Raw genomic sequence first — 22245 nt, forward strand, 5'->3', positions numbered from 1 at the left:
TTTGGCTCTGCCACCAAATACCACGTGTGGGCGCACAGGTGCAGTGCGATTGAAACTTCGTGGCCCATGCACAGATGTCGATTTTCGGCCTGGTGAGTCTATTTTGAAGAAGTACTGTTGATATTTGGCTCTGTTGATTAATGAGTTTGCCAACCACTGGGTTAGGTCATTCATTACTTCTACTGTGAAATACTTTGTAAGCTAACTATTTCATGCTAGCATAAAGTATTCCCATCCATTAAAAAATGCCAATCAATAAGAAAGCTAAAAAAGAACATGCCAAGCACTGTACCTAGAACTATAGGCACAAGATAGGTACGTCAGCGTTCCTACCCTTCTGATAATTCATGCTCTCATAGGGAAAATAAACATAGCAACTCAAACCATAGAGCACAAGTACTAAATGGAAGACTATGTGCTGCAGTGGCACACAAGGGGGAGCCATGAAATAATAAAACTACATTTCTTTCAAAAGTCATTTTTCTGTCTCTACTTCCCAGCTATTTGTTTATTTTATGAATATTTCAGTTTGCACCTGTTTGCATGTCAGTAGACAATGCTGATGAGCAAGACCCTGTCCATACTTTAAGGAGTTTATACTCAGAGGAGATAGGATGCAAAAGTAACTCTATTAAAATTTTGTAAGAAATTGATATATAAATTTGGTTTTGGTGACAGCAGAGGGAAAAAAGACTTTATGTTGGATCAGCAAAGATGTCAGTAGAGCAATGCTGTTTGAACACGACCTTGAAGGGCTCTTGTGGATCAATGGACAGACATCTTGAGTAGAATAAGCTTGCAAAAGGAGCCTGGGAAAATATACCTTGAGTAGTTGTAGAGTACACATAGGGGGAGGAGGAGATTAGAGCCAGATCTTCTAGTACTTTGAATGCCAAGTACTACGTTATCATGGCATTGCTCGGAGAGAAACTTTAGCCTACAATGGAGTCACTTGGAGGGCTTGTTCGAACTCAAGCTGCACCCACAGTCACTAATTCAGTCAATCAGAGTCAGATTGAGAATTTGCATCTTCAATAAGTTCCCAAGTGATGCTGGCTGGTATTTGACAACCACTTCTGGAGTGTTAATCTGGTGACTGTGTGCAGGATGGTTTAGCCAGGGGGAGATTATAGATGGAAACACCAGTCAGAAGACAGTTATACCCATCCAGGAGAAAAGTGAGGGACTAAAGTGGAATCAATGGAAATAAGACAATTATAGACAAGAGATGGTGTTTTCAAATAAAAATCCAGCACCACATTGTTTTCTCTCACCCCACCTCTGTACAATGGAATCAATTAAATTAAAAGTTATTAAAGCAATGTAAAATAAAAAAATGAACTTCTACTAATATAATCTATTAGTATAATAGAAAGTATCATTAGTTCAAAGTTCTGTATTAGTTTAAAGTTCTGTATTATTTAGAGTAGTCACTTCCTTTTAAGTTATGTGAAAAGGCATCTTTTATTTCTTCTGGTATTTGAGAACCACTTCTGGAGTGTTAATCTGGTGTCTGTGTTGAATTTGCCTAGAAAAACAGAAGTAAACCAGGAAGGTGTGTAGATGTGAGACTATTTCTTTTAATGTTAGAAATTCATAAATATACACGAAGATATAAACTTTGAGCTCATAATCTAAATTTTATGAGAACACAAATGGTCCTCTAACCAATTCTTCTGCTCTCAGGAAAAATTACCTTCAAAATCTATCAAGATCTATAGTTGTCTGTTGTATTTATGAAGATCCTGTAGGTGATACTCTTAAGAGAGGTGAGGGCAGCGTAAAAGGACTGGATGGTTGAAATCACAATTCCTAAGGTTTAGAGTTTAGACTAAACCGAAGTATTCAATATTATTCTATCCTCTATCAGTTATTGCTACTAATTAGATACCTAGTAATAATCGAAGCACTATTTTTCTTTTACTTTTTCTAGGGACTTGTCCTGCAATAAAATAGAATTTATTGAAAAGAATGCATTTGAATCATTACCTCTTTTACAATATATGTAAGTTATAAATATAACTTCGTTGTGTTTAGAAATTTTATAAAACATAATTGTAAACCTCTTCATTATTTGTTTTGAAGTAAGATTAAAATTTTATTAGTAGAAAGTTACTAAAGTTACATAGCAAATTCTAATTGTCTCTAGCATACACTAGTGTGAGAATTCTGTCACATTTAGAATGAACCATTCTATCGCAGTGGTTCTCAACCAGGGTGATTTTGCACCAGGTGACACTTGGCAATAGCCAAAGAGAGTTGTAGTTGTCAGAACTGTAGATTTGCTACTGTCATCTAGTGGCAGAGGCCAGAATTATTGTTCAAGGCAAAGGACAGTTCCCATAATAAAGAATTATCTAGCCTAAAATGTCAATAAGTGTTGAGGTTGTGTAACCTTATTTCAGAGAAATATAGATCAGTTTAATACAAGCATTTTTTTTTGTATCGAATGCACCACATGTATAAACATGAAAGCATAAGCCATAAGCAAATATCTCCCATAGTAAGAATTGTAGTGTATAGAGGGAGTATTGAGGTTGTTTTGTCATATACTAGAGGCCTGGTACATGGAAAATTTATGCACTGGAGGAAGGTCCCTCAGCCTGGCCTGCCCCCTCTCACAGTCTCAGAGCCCTCAGGGGCAGGAGGCGACCTGATGATCAGGGGAAGGTGATTCCCCCATCACACCTCTGCTGCTGCCACTGCCAGCAGCACAAGCCTCGGCTGGCCCTGGTTACCTGAGCCTTGGGTGGCCCTGGGTGGCTGGGCAGCCACCATCTGAGGCTTTCCTACATCTCGGGCCGACCATGGGTGGCTGGGGGGTTGAGGGGACTGGGGTCTCCTGAGGCAGGCACACGAAGCACCTGGGCCTGCCTGGGGGCAGGCCCAGCCTTGCCTCATGCCTGCCACCCCAGCAGGGCTCAGGGGTCTGGGTCCCACCATCTTGTGGCTGTGGGTGCTGCTATATTTGAGGGTGGGTCAGTCAATTAGCATATTCCCTCCTTATTGGCTGTGGGCACCGCTATCTTTGAGGGTGGGGCAGGCAATTCCCATATTCCCTCCTTATTGGCTGTGGGTGCCACCATCTTTGCGACAGTGTGAGGGTCAATTAGCATATTCCCTCTTTATTAGATAGGATAAATTAGAATCTCTGCTAAAGGATAAGTGATCTGAAAGAATTTTTTTCTCTACTTTTGCTTGTGTCTTTTTAAAATAGAAATCTTGGTTGCAATTTAATTACAAAAGTGAACTTTGGAACATTTCAGACCGGGCATGGAATGCAGCTGTTACACAAGTTGTAAGTGAAATAGAAGATGAACACATGTAAAAAGCTATGTGTAAAAACTTCATACAGTGATTGGTTGGCTGGGTATAAGCTCAGTTTGAACTCGAAAAGAATGGCTTAAGAGCCATTCTTTTTTTTTTTTTTTAAATGAGGAAACTAAGGTACAAAGTGTCCAAGAGACTTGTTTAACTGACATATGCCATGCTCTGCTTTCCCAGAACTGACCTTTGGCATGGGCTTCTTTGTTTTCAAGAATTGGTGGTGGTGGTGGCGGGGGGGGCGGTAATACTGAATTGAGAGGAAAATTTATTTCAGCACTGGGAATAAAAGTTTGTGTCAATTAAGAAATTTATTTATTTGGCCGAAACCGGTTTGGCTCAGTGGATAGAGCGTCGGCCTGCAGACTGAAGGGTCCCAGGTTCAATTCCGGTCAAGGGCATGTACTTTGGTTGCGGGCACATCCCCAGTAGGAGGTGTGTAGGAGGCAGCTGATCGATGTTTCTCTCTCATCGATGTTTCTAACTCTCTATCTCTCTCCCTTCCTCTCTGTAAAAAATCAATAAAATATATTTTAAAAAAAAAGAAATTTATTTATTTGATTGATATGTAATCAAAATATTATTTATTTTTTAAACAAACATTCATTGAATGCCTAGTAAATGTCAGGCACTAATAGTCCAAGAAATTGACAAGTAAATAGGTGATTACATACACTATAAGAAAGCCTGTGATGCAAGAATACACATGGGAGTATGTGATAGGAGCATGGCTTTCACCAGTTCCTCTTACATCTATCCCATTTGTGGCTCCAAAAGCAAGGAATTAGGCCTATTTTTCTCTTTAACTGGGTGGTTTACACTGGATTTTTAAAAATTTCTGGAGATGAAAGAAAAGCAGCTTGAATTATGAGGACATTAGAAATGGTATTTCCTGTAGAGCAGGAGCTTCCTGTCAGCATAGTCACTAATAGGGTTTTTAATCTGAAAGGTTCTTCAGTATATTTTTCTTTGCTATCCACTTCTTTCTTTTTTTTTCTTTTTCTTTCTTCTTTTTTTTTACTTTCTCTTCTCCACTTTATCATTCAGAGACTTGGATAGTTCCTAAAAAAGAATCCTTTATAGCCCTTGCCTGTGTTATACAGTGGTTGGAGCATTGCCCATACAACAAGGGATTGTGGGTTCGATACCTGGCCAAGGGCACATAGCTGAGTTATAGGTTCTATCCCTGGCCCTCATTGGGTCATGTGGTGGAGGCAACCAACCCATGTGTCTCTCTCACATTGATGTTTTTTTTTTTTTGTCTCTCTCTCTCTCACTCTTTCTAAAAAAGAAGTGGAAAAAATATCTTCGGGTGAGATTAACAACAACAAGAGAATGCTTTACAGATTCTAAGGGTGACATCTAGGAATAGACAGAAAATGATTTTTTTCAACCTTTACATTGTGAACCAACAAAATGAATACAAACTTTCATGGCAGTTATTAAAAATGCAGGCTATTTTAATTCTATTGCATTTTTCAGAATTCTCCATCATAATCCTCTAATGACTGTTCAAGATCCATATCTTTTTAATTTGCCAGCGTTGAAATATTTGTAAGTATTGCAACAATTTCATGGCTCATGAGATGATTTCTTCTTTCTTACTTTTGTTCAAGATGAACAATTTTGCATTTTGACAAACAAACTCATAATTTAAATTTTAACTGGGTTATTGAAAATGATTTATTGGCACAGAAAAATGATAAAGACTATACAAGGCAGAGGAAGGGAGCAGTGTTGAAGAACACATTCAGACATGTAGATGCATGGAGAAATACCATGGATCTCAGAAAGAAAACAGGAATTAGTTGTACATTCTGTGCTTTTTTAAAAAGAGTGATCACATAGTGGTTGCAACAGAGAATGAGAAGTAGGATGATGGTAACACAAAAACAAAATAACACATTGTACTGTTCACCAAAGTCATTAGTTTGATGATGAAAATACATTAATTTGATGATGCAATACATTTAAATTTCTTCAAGAAGAGCTCTCTGAAATGATTATCTATGGAAAGTAAACTAAAGCACCTTGAATTATGGAGCTGGTTTGACAGAGAAGCCAGAATTTAGGTCAACAGATGTTGTTAAGTGTCTTTTTAAGAATAGAATTTTTGTCTTTGGGTTCATATCATGCATGTTTGGTCTTTCTCCTTCAGAGACATGGGAAGAACACAAGTGACATTGACAACACTTGGTAACATTCTCATGACAGCTCCTGCATTAGAAAAACTGTAAGTTGATTTTTCTTATATTTATTTTCACTTAGTTCTTTTGGGGTTGCTTTTTTATTTTCTTAAGTCAGGTTTATGGAGGTATAATTTGTATTTAATATAATTCTCTCTTTTAAAGCGTACAGTTTAGTGAGTTTTGATAAATGTGTAGTTTTGATAAATGTACCACCATCACATTAGAGATCCAGAACACTTTTATCATCTCCACAGGGCCCCTCATATTTCTTTGCAGTCAGTTACTCCTCCCACCTCCAGCCCCTGGCAAGTGCCAGTCTGATTTTTTATTGTTATAGTCCTGCCTTTTACAGAGTGTCTTATAAATGAAATCATGAGAGCAAGTGTGTCAAACTCAAAGGCTAATATGAGCCAAATAAATGAGGCATGTGGCCGTGGGCTGCGAGATTGACATGCTTGATGTAGAGTGTAGCTTTTTAAAAATATATATATTTTATTGATTTTTTACAGAGAGGAAGGGAGAGGGACAGAGAGTTAGAAACATCGACGAGAGAGAAACATCGATCAGCTGCCTCCCGCACACCCCCTACTGGGGATGTGCCCGCAACCAAGGCACATGCCCCTGACCGGAATCGAACCTGGGACCCTTCAGTCCACAGGCCGACGCTCTCCACTGAGCCAAACCGGTTAGGGCGAGTGTAGCTTCTTATGTTTGGCTTCCTTCATGTAGCATGATCCTTTTGAGATCCATCTATGTTGTTGCATCTATCAGTAGTACATTTCTTTTTTTTATTGTTGCATAGTATTCCAATTGCATGTTACCAGTTTGTTTCTGCAGTAATCAGGTAATGGATATTTGAGCTGTTTCTAGTTTTTTGGCTATTATGAATAAAGATGCTAAAAATACTTACATGCAGGTTTTTGTGTGAACATATGTTTTCATTGCTTTGGGGTAAAATACCTAAGGGTGGGATTGCTGCATCATATGCTGAGTGCATATCTAACTAGTAAAGAAGAAACTGCTAAACTGTGTTCTAAAGTGGTTGTACCATCTCGCCTTCCCACCAGCAGTAGATGAGAGTTGCAATTGCTCCACATTTTCACCTGTGCTTTATATTTCTGTTTTTTTTTTAAATTAGCCTTTCTAGTAGGAATGCATTTGTATTGCAGTGTGGTTTTAATTTGCATTTCTCTAATAGCTGATGGTGTGGAATGTCTATGTGAAAATATATTTTTCAATGGGGTGTCTGTTCAAATTCATTTTCATTAGATATTTATCTTACTATTGAATTTTAAGAGTGTTTTATATAAAGTCCTTTCTGTAAGATATGTGTTTACTAAATATCTTCTTCAAGGTTGTGTCTTCTATTAAATGTATCTATGAAGACCAGAAAATTTTTAAAAATATGTTTTTTATTTCAGAGAGGGAGAGGCAGAGGGAGAGATATAGAGAGAAACCTCAATGATGAGAGAATCATTGATCAGCTGCTTCCTGCACGTCTCCTACTGGGGATTGAGCCTGCACCAGGCCTTTGACCTGACCAGGAATCCAATTGTGACCTCTTGGTTCATAGTTCGATGCTCAACCTCTAAGCTACACCGGCAGGCCGGGCTGTTTTCTGTTTTCTTTTAATACTCAAAAGGAGTTATTTTTCCCATTGATTTTTAGTGGTGATGGGAGGGAGCCAGAGAGTGGGGGTGGAAGGGAAGAGAGAGAGGAAGAGAGAGAGAAAGAGAGACAGAGAGAGACAGAGAGAGACAGAGAGAGAGAGAGAGAGAGAGAGAGAGAGAGAGAGAACATCAGTGTGAGAGCACAACGCCATCATCAAAATCAAACTGTCTATAACCTGAAAAAGCTGTATCATATCCCTTTTATATTTTTTTCTTCCCACTCCTCCTTGCCCTCCCCAATTTCCGTTTAACCATTGATCTGCTTTGTGTTGCTATAGATTAGTTTGCATTTTCTAGAATTTTATATAAATAAAATCATATAGTATCTACTCTCTCTTACTGGCTTCCTTTACTCAGATGATTATTTTAAGACTAGAGGCCTCATGCACGAAATTCGTGCACTGGAGTGGGGATCTCTCAGCCCAGCTCTCGGGGGAAGCCCAACTGATGGCTCCCTGTAGGAAGCGGGCCTAAGCCAGCACTCAGACATCCTCAGCGCTGCCGTGGATGCAGGAGAGGCTCCGGCCACCACCATTGCACTCACCAGCTGTGAGCCCAGCTTCTGGCTGAGAGGTGCTCCCCCTGTGCCAGCGCACTGACCACCAGGGGGCAGCTTCTGTGTTTAGCGTCTACCCTCTGGTGGTCAGTGTGCATCATAGTGACCAGTCATTAGGTCATTTGGTCGATTTGCATAGTAGCCTTTTATTATACAGGATTAGTCCATGTTGTTTTGCATATCAATAGTTCATTTTTTATTGCTGAATAGTATTCCATTAATAATGGATATATCAGTATTTTTCAACATTGATGGCTATTTGACTTGTTCCAATTTTTGACTATTACAAATGAAGCTATTATGAATATTTATGTACAAGTCTGTTTATGGAAATATATTTCTATTTCTCTTGGTAAATACGTGAAAGTAGAATGGCTGGGTCATACAGTAGGTGTATGTTTAAGTTTTTAAAAAACTATTTTCCAAGTAACTCCTTTGTCACTAATATAATTCTGTATGTTTCCATTTATAGTATCTTACCTAACCATTTGGCCTGTTGCCTCTGCCAATTTAAAAATGATATTGAGGCTGTTGCCAAGACAGTCAAACTGCATTGTGAGACCGAAGGCGTGACCAGCATACCTTGTGGTGAGTCTGAATTGCCCAATGATAGACTTTTTTTTATTTTATGTTTTGACTAGAGGCCCTGTGCACAAAATTGTGCACAGGCAGGGGGTCCCTTAGCTTGGTCTGCACCCTCTCCAATCCGGGACATCCCTCTCGAAATCTGGAACCACTGGCTCCTAACTGATCACCTGCCTGCCTGCCTAATTGCCCCTATCCATTCTACCTGCCTTCCTGATTGCCCCTAACTGCCCTCCCCTGCTGGCCTGATTACTCCTAACTGCCTCTGCCTCAGCCCCTCCCACCGTGACTTTGTCTGGAAGATGTCCAGTCTGATTAGCATATTACCCTTTTATTAGTATAAATTTTTTATATTTGTAATCAATGACGATACGTTTTAAACAAATAAAGTAACCGTATTATTTTTATTCATTTACTCAGAGTTCAACTCTAAAATTTTAAGAACTTCTCTTTGCTAAAAGTCAGATGAAGGGAAGGGTATTACCATTACTGGCCACATCTTGTGTGTTGTGCTCTCTGCTGGTGCTTTACTTCCAAATGAGAACTTGTTCATTAGTGTGTCACAGTTTGTAAACTCTTTTGTATGCATTAGGTTTCAATTGCCCTTTGCAGTGTAGACAGATAAAGATACATTTTTATTTTGTTTGTTTTTGCAAGTTTATGAAAAGAGTACAAATGATGCTGTTTTATGTAAGTTTTATTTGGAACCTGACAGTTTTTGGATCCATCACCAGAAGCTGCTACCCAGCCCTTCTAAGGCATGGGAGGGCTCTTTCTTTTTAGACTGTCCAACTCTGAACTTGCTCTGAAGCACAAGGTTTTCTATCCACCAAACATTTGTGTGCTTTTAAGTATTTTTCTACACATTAGGTTTATTGGCAGCTACTTGATAACTTCCCAAATGTGCTTTCATGCCCAGATAGCTTAAATACAGGTTTCCATCGTGACCTGGGGCACATCAGAAATAATACTGCTGTGCTACTTACATGAAGTCAGTTTAGCTTATTTTTCAAAACAATGTTTTGACCAATTATATTATTCCCTTCTGTTCCAACAGTGGGCAGAATAGGCATTTTAATCTTCTTTTACAGTTGAATAAAAACAAGATCAGAAAGGTTTAAGAGTTGTCACCTAGAGCCCAGGTCTCCAGCTCCCAGTTTTGGGCTCTCTGTAAGCCCATGCTCCTCTTTCCCAGGACGTTACCTCCTTCTCTGACCCTTATCACCACCAGCAATATTTTTAATTCTTCTGAAAATTCTTGTGTACCAGCTGCACAATGGTACACTTGAGCTTCACACAGTTAGAATCTTTGGATGGTTCCCCAAGTACAGCTGAAAATATAAGAAATGACATGAAATGATAGCAAAGTCGGCAACTGACAAAAGTTGTTTCTCACTTTCTGTATTTTAGGACCCCAAATATTATTTCATAGATTTATTGAACACTAGAGGCTCAGTGCATGAAATTCCTGCATTGGGGGGATCCCTTCAGCCCAGCCTGCACCCTCTCCAATCCGGGACCCCTCGGGGGATGTCTGACTCACAATATGGGATCACTGGCTCCTAACTGCTCACCTGCCTGCCTGCCTGATCACCCCTAACTGCCCCCCCTGCTGGCCTGGTCACCCCCAACTGCGCCTCCTGCCGGCCTAGTTGCCCCCAACTGCCCTTCCCCAGCGAGCCTCGTTGCCCCTAATTGCCCCTCTGCCAGCCTGGACGCCACTTAGTGTCCCCCTTGCCGGCCCGGTCGCCTACAACTGCTCCCCGAGGGCCTTGTTGCCCCACGCAGCCTGCTGCTCAGTTCTTTGGTTGCCCCTCACTAACTCCCCTGCCAGCCTAGTTGCCCCACACAGCCTGTTCGGTTGTCTGTTTAGTTGTGATGGTTGCTTAGGCTTTTATATAGAGAGAGAAGATTCCACAGTGGTACACAACCTGGCAAGTCTCTTAACGTACTTCCCGAGTGCCTGCCTAAATCTTAAGCACAAAGCGAGGGTAGACATATATTTTTTTTCTGTATACAGCCGTCTGTTATGGGGCTAGCATATGTGGAGGCAGGGCCCAAGTGAGGAATCAGTAGGTTAGTGGAGAAGGGTGTGTCCAGATGAGGACGTGTTAGCAGTGGGTGTTAATCGTGGTCATCTGTGATGGTAGCAAGAACACAAGCATCCTGAAGAGTGGAGAGAGGAAGGCTCAGGCTCCCTCTGCATCTGAAGCAGGACAGGATGGGTGCGTGAATGTGAGGAGTCACAATAGATCTGCAGAGCGTCTAACTGAGTGGGTTTTCTGGCCTTGCCTTTTCTCCAGTAACCAGCAATTGGCCCTTGGGGACCAATGGAATAATCCTAAATATAGTCACCATATGTCATGCTATGGAATGTTCTAAGTAAATAACCACTTTAAAAAAAGAGACAGTTTCTCCTTTTGTTTTGTCAACAATCATAGATGTAAGTTGGGGTTTATTTTTCTCCTCTCCAAATGGCACTCAAATATTTGCTGATTCCCTATATATTGGACTGGGATGTATGGCTGTGGACTGACAAATAGCTGTCCCATGAGTCTTTCAATATCAAATGCGATTTCTTCTTTTTTGACAGATGAAGAACTCATAATAGAAGGACTGCTTATTAACACATTACAGGCCCGGCAGAACAGCAGCACTGAGCTGACCATTGAGCCAGAGAGGGCATCCTCAGTCAAAAATAGCGACACTTCCGCATCCATTATGAGTGAGCAGCTAGACTTTAATGATAAAAGTGATGTTAAGAGTGCACTAAATTAGCAGTTGCCTTATTTCTTGGAGAGAAATCTAGAAGATATAGAATCAACTTTATTACCATTCATTAAACTCCCTCTTTCAAATGTACACGATACAGATATGCCCCTGAGTCATTTGAAAAACAACAGATGAAATCCTTCTCTTAAACCTGAACTTAACCATTCAAGTTTCAAAAATTAACCGAGGAAACTCTTTTCTGGAATAGGCTTTCTGATGAGACTGCTCACTGAGCAGCAGGAAGTAAAGATATCCAACGAAGAGTGGGATGAGGAACAATGGGAAGATGAGAGGATGCAAACCCTCAGGGAGCAGGAAGAGAAGGCATTAAATGAGGTAAGGACAGGTCCTGAAACACCTGACCTGGACTTATAGTCAGTTTAGGACATGCCATGAAAGTACCCAGGTAGGAAGACCAGGGCCACCTCGTCTGAATCGTGTATTCATCATGTGACTTTGGCTTAGACAGTGAACTTCCACTTTGCTCATTTATAGATTTGTGCCACTGTTCCTAGGACAGATGAGAAGAGGACCTAACTTCCAATATAAACAAATTGTACAAGAAAATGCTAATGTTCAGATTACATAACACATTAGATTTGATATATTCTTTAAGAGCCTATAAGATTTGGCATGTTCCTTAAGAACCATGTGGAAGGGTGGGGTTTTAGAGTAGTAGTCAAGAATAGTTAGCAATTCATTAGAATAGGCTTGAGAATACTTCGTTTTTATGCTTTCCATATCTGCGACTTTTTTTTTTAATGTTGTTGTTTTCTCCTCCTCCTCCTCCTCCTCCTGTCCTTCCTCCCACTCCTCCCCACACTTCTTTCTTGCCCCATCCCTCTTCTCCCTCTCCTCCTCTCCCTCCCGCTTTTCCTTTACCCTCTCCTGCTTCTCCTCCTCCTCCGCCTCCTTCTTCTCCTTCTTCTTCCTCTTCTAGCTCAGAAAAGAAGTTCCAGGATATAAAAACAAAATGATCATGGCAGCACCTGTGATTGCAGTAACAACATTTTTTATTGTACTTTTCTGTCTCATTACGGTAAGACAATAGTTAATTCAGATTTCCAATATATATTCCATCTTTAGAGGAAGTTCAGAACCCACAACCTGAAAATCAGAGCCCCTGCCACAGCTACTCCTACTTGATACCCTTCTTTAATAATGAGCACTGAGATATGTTTTATTCTTTTTTTATTATGCCCTTGCTCATGTAAATTTCCCATATTTTGCTCTCCCTGGAAAAGTCCTGTGAATCTCCCAAAAGCCAGCTCCGGTTCATCTTTCTTCATGAAGCTTACCCTGAGTCTTCCAGCCATGCTGTTCCTATTCCTTTTGTGAGCTGTGTCACCATTTTTTTAGGGCAATAGTAAGGCATTCCCCTCCCTTAAGAACTTAAAAATATGGTAAACAGTTTTTTAAAATGTGCTTCCCCAAGAGAGAAATACCTAGGTGAACACATCATGGAGCAGAGCAGAGATGTGTAAAGATCAAGTGGCTTCAGAACTGTATGTTCCTAAGACTTTTGAAATGTCACATTTTAATATTCTAATCTGTGGAAGAAAATGAAAAAATGGGAATAGAAAAGTTATTTTCTATTTGAGGGGGAAATAATAGCAGATCTATATTCTCATCTTAAACAAACATATTTACATAATTGTAAAAAAAATAGATCCTGTATCAGTACTAGAAGAAAACAGAAGCAATATATTTATAATTGGTGGTGGGAAACAGCTTTTTGAGCCTGATACCACAGGCAGAAACTTTGATAGATTTGACCACCTTGTCTGTGACACCATTAGCAAACTTAGCACTGGTTGATGCCAAGCACAGGATGAAGATTTTTCCATATACATATTGAGTGATTCAATCCCCACAATCCTGTGAGGAAGATAGTACCACCTTCTCCCATAGATGGAGATGGACTTAAGCTCCCAGTGGCAAAGGCAAAAGCAGGACCCTGTTCTGCCTGACTGCGAAGTCCGTGCTTCCTACTCCACTGTTCTGACTCCTTAAAGACAAAAACACAGGCCATGGCCGCTGTTTCTCAGTAGTTAGAGCATTAGTCCAAGCACCACAGGGTCACAGGTTAATTCCAGGACAAGGGCAGGTACCTGGGTTGCAGGGCACCTACTATGCAGGAGTCAACCAGTTGATATGTTTCTCTTACATTCCTATTTCTCTCTCTTTCTTCCCTCTTGCCCCCTCCCTTCCACTCTCTTCGAAAAATAATGAGAAAAATATCCTTAGGTGAGGATTGACAATAGAAAGAACACTGGGGAATATTTGAAACATTGACATTCAATGAAAGCCACTAGGATTATATTATTTAATATAAAAAGAGTTCCATAAATTAACAGGAAGAGTACAATCTAGGGTGGAAGAGGGCAAGGGCTGTGAAGGGTAGGCTGTGTGTAGACAGTCTGTCACCATATCTGCTGATCTTCTCATTGTTTATGGGGTGTGGATGTTGTTAGCAAGGCCTTTGTCACCTCACAGTATGAAGGTAGTCTGATATTTTCTTCTAGTTATTTTTATAACATTTCTGGTTTGTTTTCTCAAATTGAAAAAAAAAAAACTATTTACCCTTCTATAAGTCAGGATGCTGAACCTACATACACGCTACATCAGTGGTTCTCAACCTTCCCAATGCCGTGACCCTTTAATACAGTTCCTCATGTTGTGGTGACCCCCAACCATAAAATTATTTTCATTGCTACTTCATAACTGTAATTATGCTACTGTATGAATGGTAATGTAAATATCTGATATGCAGGATGTATTTTCATTGTTACAAATTGAACATAACTAAACCATAGTGATTAATCACAAAAACAACATGCAATTATATAGGTGTTTTCCGATGGTCTCAGGCGACTCCGGTGAAACGGTCATTCAATACCCAAAGGGGTCGCGACCCACAGGTTGAGAACTTCTGCCCTACATGAAGATCCTATTGTCTTAAAATGTTTTATTGAATATCGCATTATTTCTTCACTGATCTGAAATCTTCTTTTTTGTGGACTCTGTGCTGTGACCCAGTTATCTTTTTCTGTACCAGTAGCAGTATCTAATCTAATAAATGACAGACATGCAAATTGACCATACCTTTGCTACACCTTAAGCCATGCCCACCAGCCAACCAAAGTGACTATATGCAAATTAACCAAACCAAGATGGCGGCTGGCAGCCACAGAGCTGGAGCGAGCAGGAGGCTTGGTTGCCCCAATGATGGAGGAAGCCAAGCTTAGCGCCTGCCGCGGCCTTCTCTGAGCTCCACTCAAAGGAACGAAGTTTCAATTATAGAAGATAAATAAACCCCAGATACCTGCTTTCAGCCAGCCGTGGCCACGGAGCTGGAACGAGCAGGAGGCTAGTGTTGCCCCTGGGGATGGAGGAAGCCAAGCTTCCCTCCCGCCCGCCCTGGCTGGCTCTGAGTTCCCCTCAAGGCTACAAAGTTTCAATTATAGAAGGTAAATAAACCTCAGAATAAAAACAAAAAAGGAGAATCTGGGAGCTTCTGTCGCCAGGGGGGCTTGGCCAGCCTGAAAATGGCCCTCAGCCCCTCACCCAGGCTGGCCAAACCTCCATGGGGTGAGAGTCCCCACTGTGGGGGTGGGGGGGCTTGACCAGCCTGTAAACAGACATCATCCCCTCTCCCAGGCTGGCCAGGCACCCCAATGGGGACCCCCACCCTGATCCAGGACACACTTCAGGGCAAACCACCCCGCCCCCACCCATGCACCAGGCCTCTATCCTATATAATAAAAGGGTAATATGCAAATTGACCATAACAACAGAACTACTAGGAATGACTAGTCAATATGACACACCCTGACCACCAGGGGGCAGACGCTCAATGCAGGAGCTGCCCCCTGGTGGTGAGTGCACCCCCACAGGGGGAACTCTGCTCAGCCACAAGCCAGGCTGACGGCTGCCAGTACAGCGGTGGTGGTGGGAACATCTCCCATGTCCTCAGCAGCGCTAACAATATCCAACTGCAGTTTAGGCCTGCTCCCCGCTGGCAAGTGGACATCCCTCGAGGACTCCTGGGATGTCAGATGGATGTCTGATTGCCAGCTTAGGCCCAATCCCCCAGGGAGCGGGCCTAAGCCATCAGGTGGTCATCCTCCGAGGGGTTCCAGACTTTGAGAGGGCACAGGCCGGGCTTAGGGACCCACTGGGAGTGCACAAATTTTTGTGCATCGGACCTCTAGTCAATATATATATATATATATATATATATATATATATACACACACACACACACACACACACACACACACAGACACACATATTGATTACTGAGAGAAGGGGAACGGGAGAGAAAGATAGAAACATCAATGATGAGAGAATCATTGATCAGCTGCTTCTTGCATGTCCCCTGATAGGGATGGAGCCTGCAACCTGAGTATGTGCCCTTGACCAGAATGGAACCCAGGACACTTCAGTCTGCAGGCTAACGCTCTATCCACTGAGCCAAACTGGCTAGGGCCTGTGTCACTATATAATTCCAGTTCCATTTTAAACTCCTTTTTGGAAGTTAAACTCCTCCTTTTTGATCTTTTCCATACATTTCATTGCATATTTTCTCTACCAAATGTCAGTTGGACAGTTTTTGTTTAAAAATTATCTTGAAATTTGAATAGGATTACATTGCATTTGTAGATTAATTTAAGGAGAATTGGCATTTTTTTAAAAAAAATGTATTTTATTAATTTTTTACAGAGAGGAAGGGAGAGGGACAGAGAGTGTCAGAAACATTGATGAGAGAGAAACATTGATTAGCTGCCTCCTGCACACCCCCCACTGGGAATGTGCCCGCAACCACAGTACATGCCCTTGACCAGAATCAAGCCTGGGACCCTTCAGTCTGCAGGCCAACGCTCTATCCACTGAGCTAAACCGGCTATGACGAGAATTGGCATCTTTACTACCATCTAGAAACATGGTATCTCACTTTGTGTATTCTTTCTAAAGTCTTTCAGAAGAATTTTAATGAGTCTTACACATTTTTTGTCAAGCTTATTTTTTTATACATTTTATTGATATTGTAAATGGACTCTTTCATTCATTTTTTAATTAGTTATTTGTGCTATTGAGATTTGCATGTCTTGATTTAGCCATCTTACTGAATAAAATTTTAATCTATGCTCTTGGGCTTTTTAGGTTGTGCGTAATCTCATGTGCAAAGACGTTTTGTCTCTTTCTTCCCAGTACTTCAGTTTTCCTATTACATTGATTAGGACTTCCTTGACAATGATGAATATTAATAGTAATAACAGGCATCCTACTCTTGTTCTTGACCTAAAACAAACCTGCTGTGTAGGTTTCTGGTAGGCACTTTTTCTTTTCTACTTCTAAGAGTTTTTATCAGGAATTATCTGCTGAATGTTATCTGAAACAGCCAATAAAATGCATGGCCAGCTGCATGCAAGGTCCTAAGTTAGGACTATGGGAGAGTCAAAGGACTAGACAGAGTTTCTGTCCTCAAAAAATTAATCATCTCACTTAAAAGAGAAGGAATAAAGCTTTAGAGAGAGTGGTCATTGTGATGAATAATCATGATGTTGTTTTCTTCCAAAATAGATTTGTCAGAGGAAGGTACATAAAAGAGGAAGCTCAAGGTAAATATGGTTCTGTTGATTTTTAAAGTAGAATTTCATAAGGAGAGGAACTTCCTCTTCCTGTAAGCGGCCAGAGGTGATCTCGGAAAATGGTTCATTATTCACTTGAGTCAGAAAACCCCACAAAATCCCCAAAGTCAAGAGATTTGAACTTTTGTGTTCACTGTAAGGGCACTCGTGAAACTACCCAGGTCATCAAGGGTACGCATATCCAAAAACCACCAAGCATCTGAAAGATGTCACGTTATAGGAGCAATGTGTGCCATTCTGTCATTACAGTGGTAGAGTTGGTAGGCGTGCTCAGGCCAAAGAGAGGGGCTGGGTGCAGGGTTGGTGCAGGGTTGGTGACCCCAAAAGAGTGCTGAATTTCTGCTGCCTGTGCTTAAAAATGCAGTAAGCAACACTGAAAATCCCTATATTCCATGCGAAGCCACATATGTAGGTCTCCCAGAGACATTGCAGGGGCATTTTATTTTATTTTATTTTTTAAATATATTTTATTGATTTTTTTACGGAGAGGAAGGGAGAGAGTTAGTTAGAAACATTGATGAGAGAGAAACATCGATTAGCTGCCTCCTGCACACCCCCCACTGGGAATGTGCCCGCAACCAAGGTACATGCCCTTGACCTGTATCGAACCTGGGACCTTTCAGTCCGCAGGCCGACGCTCTATCCATTGAGCCAAACCGCTTTAGGCTGCAGGGGCATTTTAAACAGTCACAGAGAATTGGAAGCCCAGCATGCAAGGAATCTTTTTAAAGGTCCCAGGTCTGTGGTGATTTTGCTCGGAATATGGACCCAGGTACTCAATTAGTACGAATAAGACCAGAACTTTATGTGTGAGAGACATGGAGAATGGCATGAATCTCTAACTGTTGGTGTTGTTAGGCCGGAGGGAAGCACAGGAGCTGATGCAGGTCACCGCAACGCAGATGCTGACACAGATACTGGGCCCTTCCTGGAATCTGTAACAGGCCAGAGCACCAGGTAGATGGTGACACAGATAATGGACCTGCCCTGGAATTCCTAACAGGACAGAGTACCAGACAGATGGCGACACAGACTACTTCTTGGAACCCGTGACGGACCTGCTCACGGTGGATACTGCAAAAGCTCATGCCCCCCACCCCTCATGGAACAGCTGTATTGAAAAAGTGCCTTTGCTCCCTACTCTGCTTATCGATACTCCTCCACTTTTCGCCTTATCTGAACCCCCCCAAAATCTTTCCTACCCTCCGACTCGTCCACCTCCCTACCCAGGCCCTTTCCCCAAAGCTCCTTCCGCCTCACTGTCCGCACCCTCTCCTCCCCCTTCCCTACCCGACCTCCCTCCGGCAACACCTTCTCCCCTACTTGCTGACCTTCCCCCTCCTCCGCCCCACTCCCTGGACACTGCCATGGCCACCGTTGCAGGAGCCCAGGAGCTGGGAGCTCAAGTCGCCAGGCGACTCCTCCTCCCCTACCCCTGCCTGCTTCCCCAGTCAGCGCACACACACGTTTGCAGGCCCCTCCTCTCTTCTGTCCCCTCTGGGAGGTTGCGGCATCTGAGGGAGTAGACTGAGTTCATGTTCCCTTCTCTCTGTCGGATCTCTCCCAGATTGAGAGGCGGCTGGGGTCCTTTTCCACCAACCCCACCTTGTTCATCAAGGAATTCTGATACCGCTCTTGGGCTATGACCTCACCTGGCATGACATTCATGCCATTCATTCTTTCTCCCATCCTAACGTCAGATGAAAGGGAGAGAGTCTTGGGGGCAGCAATGAACCACGCAGATCAGGTTCACCTTACAGATGCCAATATGCCCGTGGGGACCCAGGCCATTCCTCGCCAGGAGCAGGGCTGGGAGTATCAACTAGGTACCCCCGAAGGGCAAAACGGGCACCGACACCAAGACCAGATGCTCCAATGCCTGATGGCCAGCCTACAGGCCGTCTCCCACAAGGTAGTTAATTATGACAAACAGAGAAATCACTCAGGGACCAGATGAGAACCCCGCGGTCTTCCTTAATAGGCTGACTGAGGCGCTGACCTTGTATACTCATCTGGACCCTGGGTCCCCGGCTGGAGGGACAGTTTTAGCCACCCACTTCAACTTGCAGTCAGCCCCAGATATTCGGATAAAGTTAAAAAAGGCTGAGGATGGCCCTCAGACCCCAGTCTGAGATCTAGTGAACATGGCCTTTAAGGTCTTTAATGCCTGTGAGGAGCAGGCAGAGTCAGATCTGGAGGCCTGCTTTCGACAGAAGGTAGACCTGCAAACCCAAGCCCTGGTTGCAGCCCTGTGGCTGACAGCAGCCATGCATTGTCCCAAAGGGGCTATGCGCAGTGGGGGTGCAATGAGAGGACGAACGCCACCCGGAGAATACTTCAAATGTGGAAATGAAGGCCACTGGGCAAAGCAGAGCCCCTGGCCCCAGGCTCCAACCAAGTCTTGCCTGGCGTGCAGTCAAAGCGGCCACTGGAAACGTGACTGACCCTGGAAAAGTGATGGGCCCTCTGTGTCTCAGCATTGAGGGGCCGCCCTTCCGGGTCATGACCAGCCACTGGCCATGCTGGGACTGGCTGAAGACTAAAGGTGCCCGGACTCAACGACCCCCATTACCCTCACCGAGCCCAGGGTAACACTAAATGTAGCGGGTAAGCCGGTCTCCTTCCGGGATGAATCGGGGGCTACCTTCTCTGTCCTGCCCTCCTTTTCAGGGCCCCTTTTTCCTTCCATGATCTCGGTCATGAGTAGTGTTGGGAAATTCACCTGCCCGCTGGCCACCGGACCCCTTCCCTGTCTCCTCGATGATAGCCCTATAACCCACTTGTTCTTAGTCATGCCTTCATGCCCTGTGCCCCTTTTAGGACGAGATATCCTCACCAAACTAGGGGCCACTCTGCAGCTCACTTGGAGCCCTTCAGCCTCCCTGTTTCTTCCACTCCTGGCCCCCTCCCTTCACGGAGACGTTGATCCCCCACTGCCTGTGTTCCTTCTCCACCCAAAAGTGTGGGATACTTCTACCCTGGTGGTTGCTAGACTCCATGCCTCGGTCAAGATCAGGCTTAAGGACCCCACCTCGTTTCCCTCCCGTCCCCAGTTTCCTATCTCTCTAACTCACCGCCGAGGGCTCAAACCCCTCATTACTCAGCTTTGGGGCAGGGTCTCCTCATACCTATCGACTCTCCCTGCAACACCCCCATCCTCCCAGTTAGGAAGGCAGATGGGACCTACCAGCTGGTTCGTTGATGCCAGAAGGGTATCCCGGAGCTTAGAGAAAGCCTGACAACCTCCGGCTGATCAACGAAGCGGTGGTCCCCATCCACCCGGTGGTCCCTAATCCTTACACTCTCCTTTCACGCATCCAGTTCGGTACCATCCACTTTTCCGTCCTCGACCTCAAGGATGCCCTCTTTACCACCCCTCTGGACCCAGACTCTTTCCATCTGTTTGCATTTACTTGGGAGGATCCAGATGAGCAGGCATCCCACCATCTCACCTGGACAGTCCTGCCCCAGGGGTTCAGAGACAGTCCTTACCTGTTTGGCCAGGCCCTAGCCAGAGAACTCCAACAATGCTTGTAAGAACCCAGCACTCTTCTCCAGTATGTGGATGATCTCCTCCTCTGCAGCTCCTCCCTGGACATGTCTCAGAGGCATACATCTAGTCTCCTCAACTTTCTAGGAGACAAGGGATACCGTGTGTCCCCAGCCAAGGCGCAACTGTCAGTCCCCACCGTCACTTACTTGGGGATCTGTCTGATGCCCAATTCCTGAGGACTGACAGTTGACCGAGCACAGGCAATACGAGACCTACAGCCTCCCACTTCTTCAGACCAGATCTTATCCTTTTTGGGACTGGTAGGATTCTTCTGCCATTGGGTCCCAAACTTTGCTCTCCTAGCTAAGCCCCTATACCAGGGTGCTAAAGAAACACCAGCGGGCCCCCTCTCCTCACCCTCCCTGGTTCATCAGGCTTTCTCTAAGCTCCGGGATACCCTTCTGGCATCCCCCACCCTTTCTCTCCTGGACACCTCTAAGCTGTTCCAACTATTTACTGATGAAAGACAGGGAATGGCTATTGGGGTCCTCACCCAGCCCCTAGGGCCAGCCTTCACCCCTGTAGCCTACCTGTCTAGACAGCTTGACCCCATGGTCCAGGGATGGCAGCCTTGCTTCCGGGCTCTGGCTGCAGCTGCCGCTCTCACCAAGGAGGGCCCAAAATTCTGCCTCCAACAACCCTTACAGGTCTTCTCCACCCACAGATTACAGGATCTCCTGTCCCACTGATCCTTATCTCTCCTTGCCCCCTCTCGCATGCAGGAACTCCATCTCCTGTTCCTCAAGAATCCTGACATCTCCCTGACCCAGTCCCCAGCCCTAAATCCAGCCACTCTCCCTCCACCCAACCTGCCTCAACGCATTCCTGCCCTGAGGTCATTGAGGCCCTCACTCACCTCAGGCAGGACTCCCAGATTCTCCTCTCTCCAATCCTGACCTTACTCTGTTTGTGGATGGTAGCTTGTGCCTGGACCCCCAGGGACGTCGGAAAGCCTCCTATGCGGCAGAAACACCCCAGCGGACCCTGGAGGCGGCCCGACTCCCAGAGGGTACCACCTCTCAAAAGGCCAAGCTCATCGCACTGACCGGCGCCCTACATCTGGCCAAAGGGAAGAGGGTAAACATATATACAGACTCCAAGTATTCCTTTCTGATAGCCCATAGTCACGCGATAATTTGGAGGGAGAGGGGCTTTCTCTCTACTAAAGGCTCACCTATTATCAACACTAGACTCATAACACGCTTACTTGATGCCTTACAGCTTCCCTCCCAGGTAGCCATCATGCACTGCCGAAGCCATCAGACTGACTCCTCGCTGGTTACATGGGGAAACGCCCAAGCAGACTCGGTGGCCAGAGGCTTAACTCAGGGTCGAGGCTCCCCAGCCCCAGTCCTGTTCCTTTCCCTTCCCTCTATTACCCCTCAATATACAGAAGACAAGAAAAATAAACTCCTGCAGCAGGGAGGCTCTCCCGGTCCTGAGGGATGGATCTTTATAAATAACAAAATCGCCCTTCCTTGGGTCCAAGCAGGGGCCATTGCCCAACAGATCCACCGGTCTTTGCACATTGGACCACTGGCACTTTGGAGGTTCCTCTAACCCAGCCGTGGGCAAACTACGGCCCGTGGGTCAGATCCGGCCCGTTTGAAATGAATAAAACTAAAAAAAAAAAAAAAAAGACCGTACCCTTTTATGTAATGATGTTTACTTTGAATTTATATTAGTTCACACAAACACTCCATCCATGCTTTTGTTCCGGCCCTCCCGTCCAGTTTAAGAACCCATTGTGGCCCTCGAGTCAAAAAGTTTGCACACCCCTGCTCTAACCCCTCTTCACCTCGCCCACACTGCGAGAGGTGATCACGAGTGCCTGCTTCTCCTGTCCCACGTGTGCGGCTGTCTCACCCCAGGGAGGAATGCGCCTCAACTTTCCCACCCATCAAATGAGGGGACACCTCCCAGGGCAGGACTGGCAGGGAGA

At 44.0% G+C, this 22245-nt stretch overlaps 1 protein-coding gene and 1 long non-coding RNA gene across 3 annotated transcripts; both read left to right on the forward strand.

Annotated features, from left to right (window-relative positions):
• The first annotated feature begins 1958 nt into the window (after nucleotides 1–1958).
• LOC138994040 (uncharacterized) lies at nucleotides 1959–4860 on the forward strand. The gene is made up of 3 exons (XR_011468375.1): nucleotides 1959–2005; nucleotides 3218–3298; nucleotides 4807–4860. It is a non-coding gene; the product is annotated as an uncharacterized lncRNA (long non-coding RNA).
• A 491-nt stretch (nucleotides 4861–5351) lies between these two features.
• Nucleotides 5352–17853, forward strand: LOC138993967 (leucine-rich repeat-containing protein 37B-like). Of its 2 annotated transcripts, XM_070393512.1 has the most exons (6): nucleotides 5352–5557; nucleotides 8212–8327; nucleotides 11305–11432; nucleotides 12037–12135; nucleotides 16683–16720; nucleotides 17609–17853. In XM_070393512.1, the coding sequence occupies exons 1-6, from the start codon at nucleotides 5457–5459 to the stop codon at nucleotides 17709–17711; spliced, it is 585 nt and encodes a 194-aa protein (XP_070249613.1). In that variant the 5' UTR covers nucleotides 5352–5456; the 3' UTR covers nucleotides 17712–17853. The 2 variants fall into 2 exon arrangements, with proteins under 2 accessions (XP_070249613.1, XP_070249614.1); XM_070393513.1 differs by lacking the exon at nucleotides 12037–12135.
• Nucleotides 17854–22245: the final 4392 nt, after the last annotated feature.

The sequence above is a fragment of the Myotis yumanensis genome, unplaced genomic scaffold (genome assembly GCF_028538775.1).
Source record: "Myotis yumanensis isolate MYYU_CA2020_CCGP unplaced genomic scaffold, mMyoYum1.0.hap1 SCAF_16, whole genome shotgun sequence".
Lineage (NCBI taxonomy): Eukaryota > Metazoa > Chordata > Mammalia > Chiroptera > Vespertilionidae > Myotis > Myotis yumanensis.

Bases quoted from the DNA above. Each gene is read 5' to 3' on its own strand.
- LOC138993967 (XM_070393512.1), top strand. From the start codon at position 5,457: ATGCATGTTTGGTCTTTCTCCTTCAGAGACATGGGAAGAACACAAGTG. The intron at 8,328-11,304 runs GTGAGTCTGAAT...TTTCTGGAATAG, and splicing joins CGTGACCAGCATACCTTGTG to GCTTTCTGATGAGACTGCTC. The intron at 12,136-16,682 runs GTAAGACAATAG...CTTCCAAAATAG, and splicing joins TACTTTTCTGTCTCATTACG to ATTTGTCAGAGGAAGGTACA.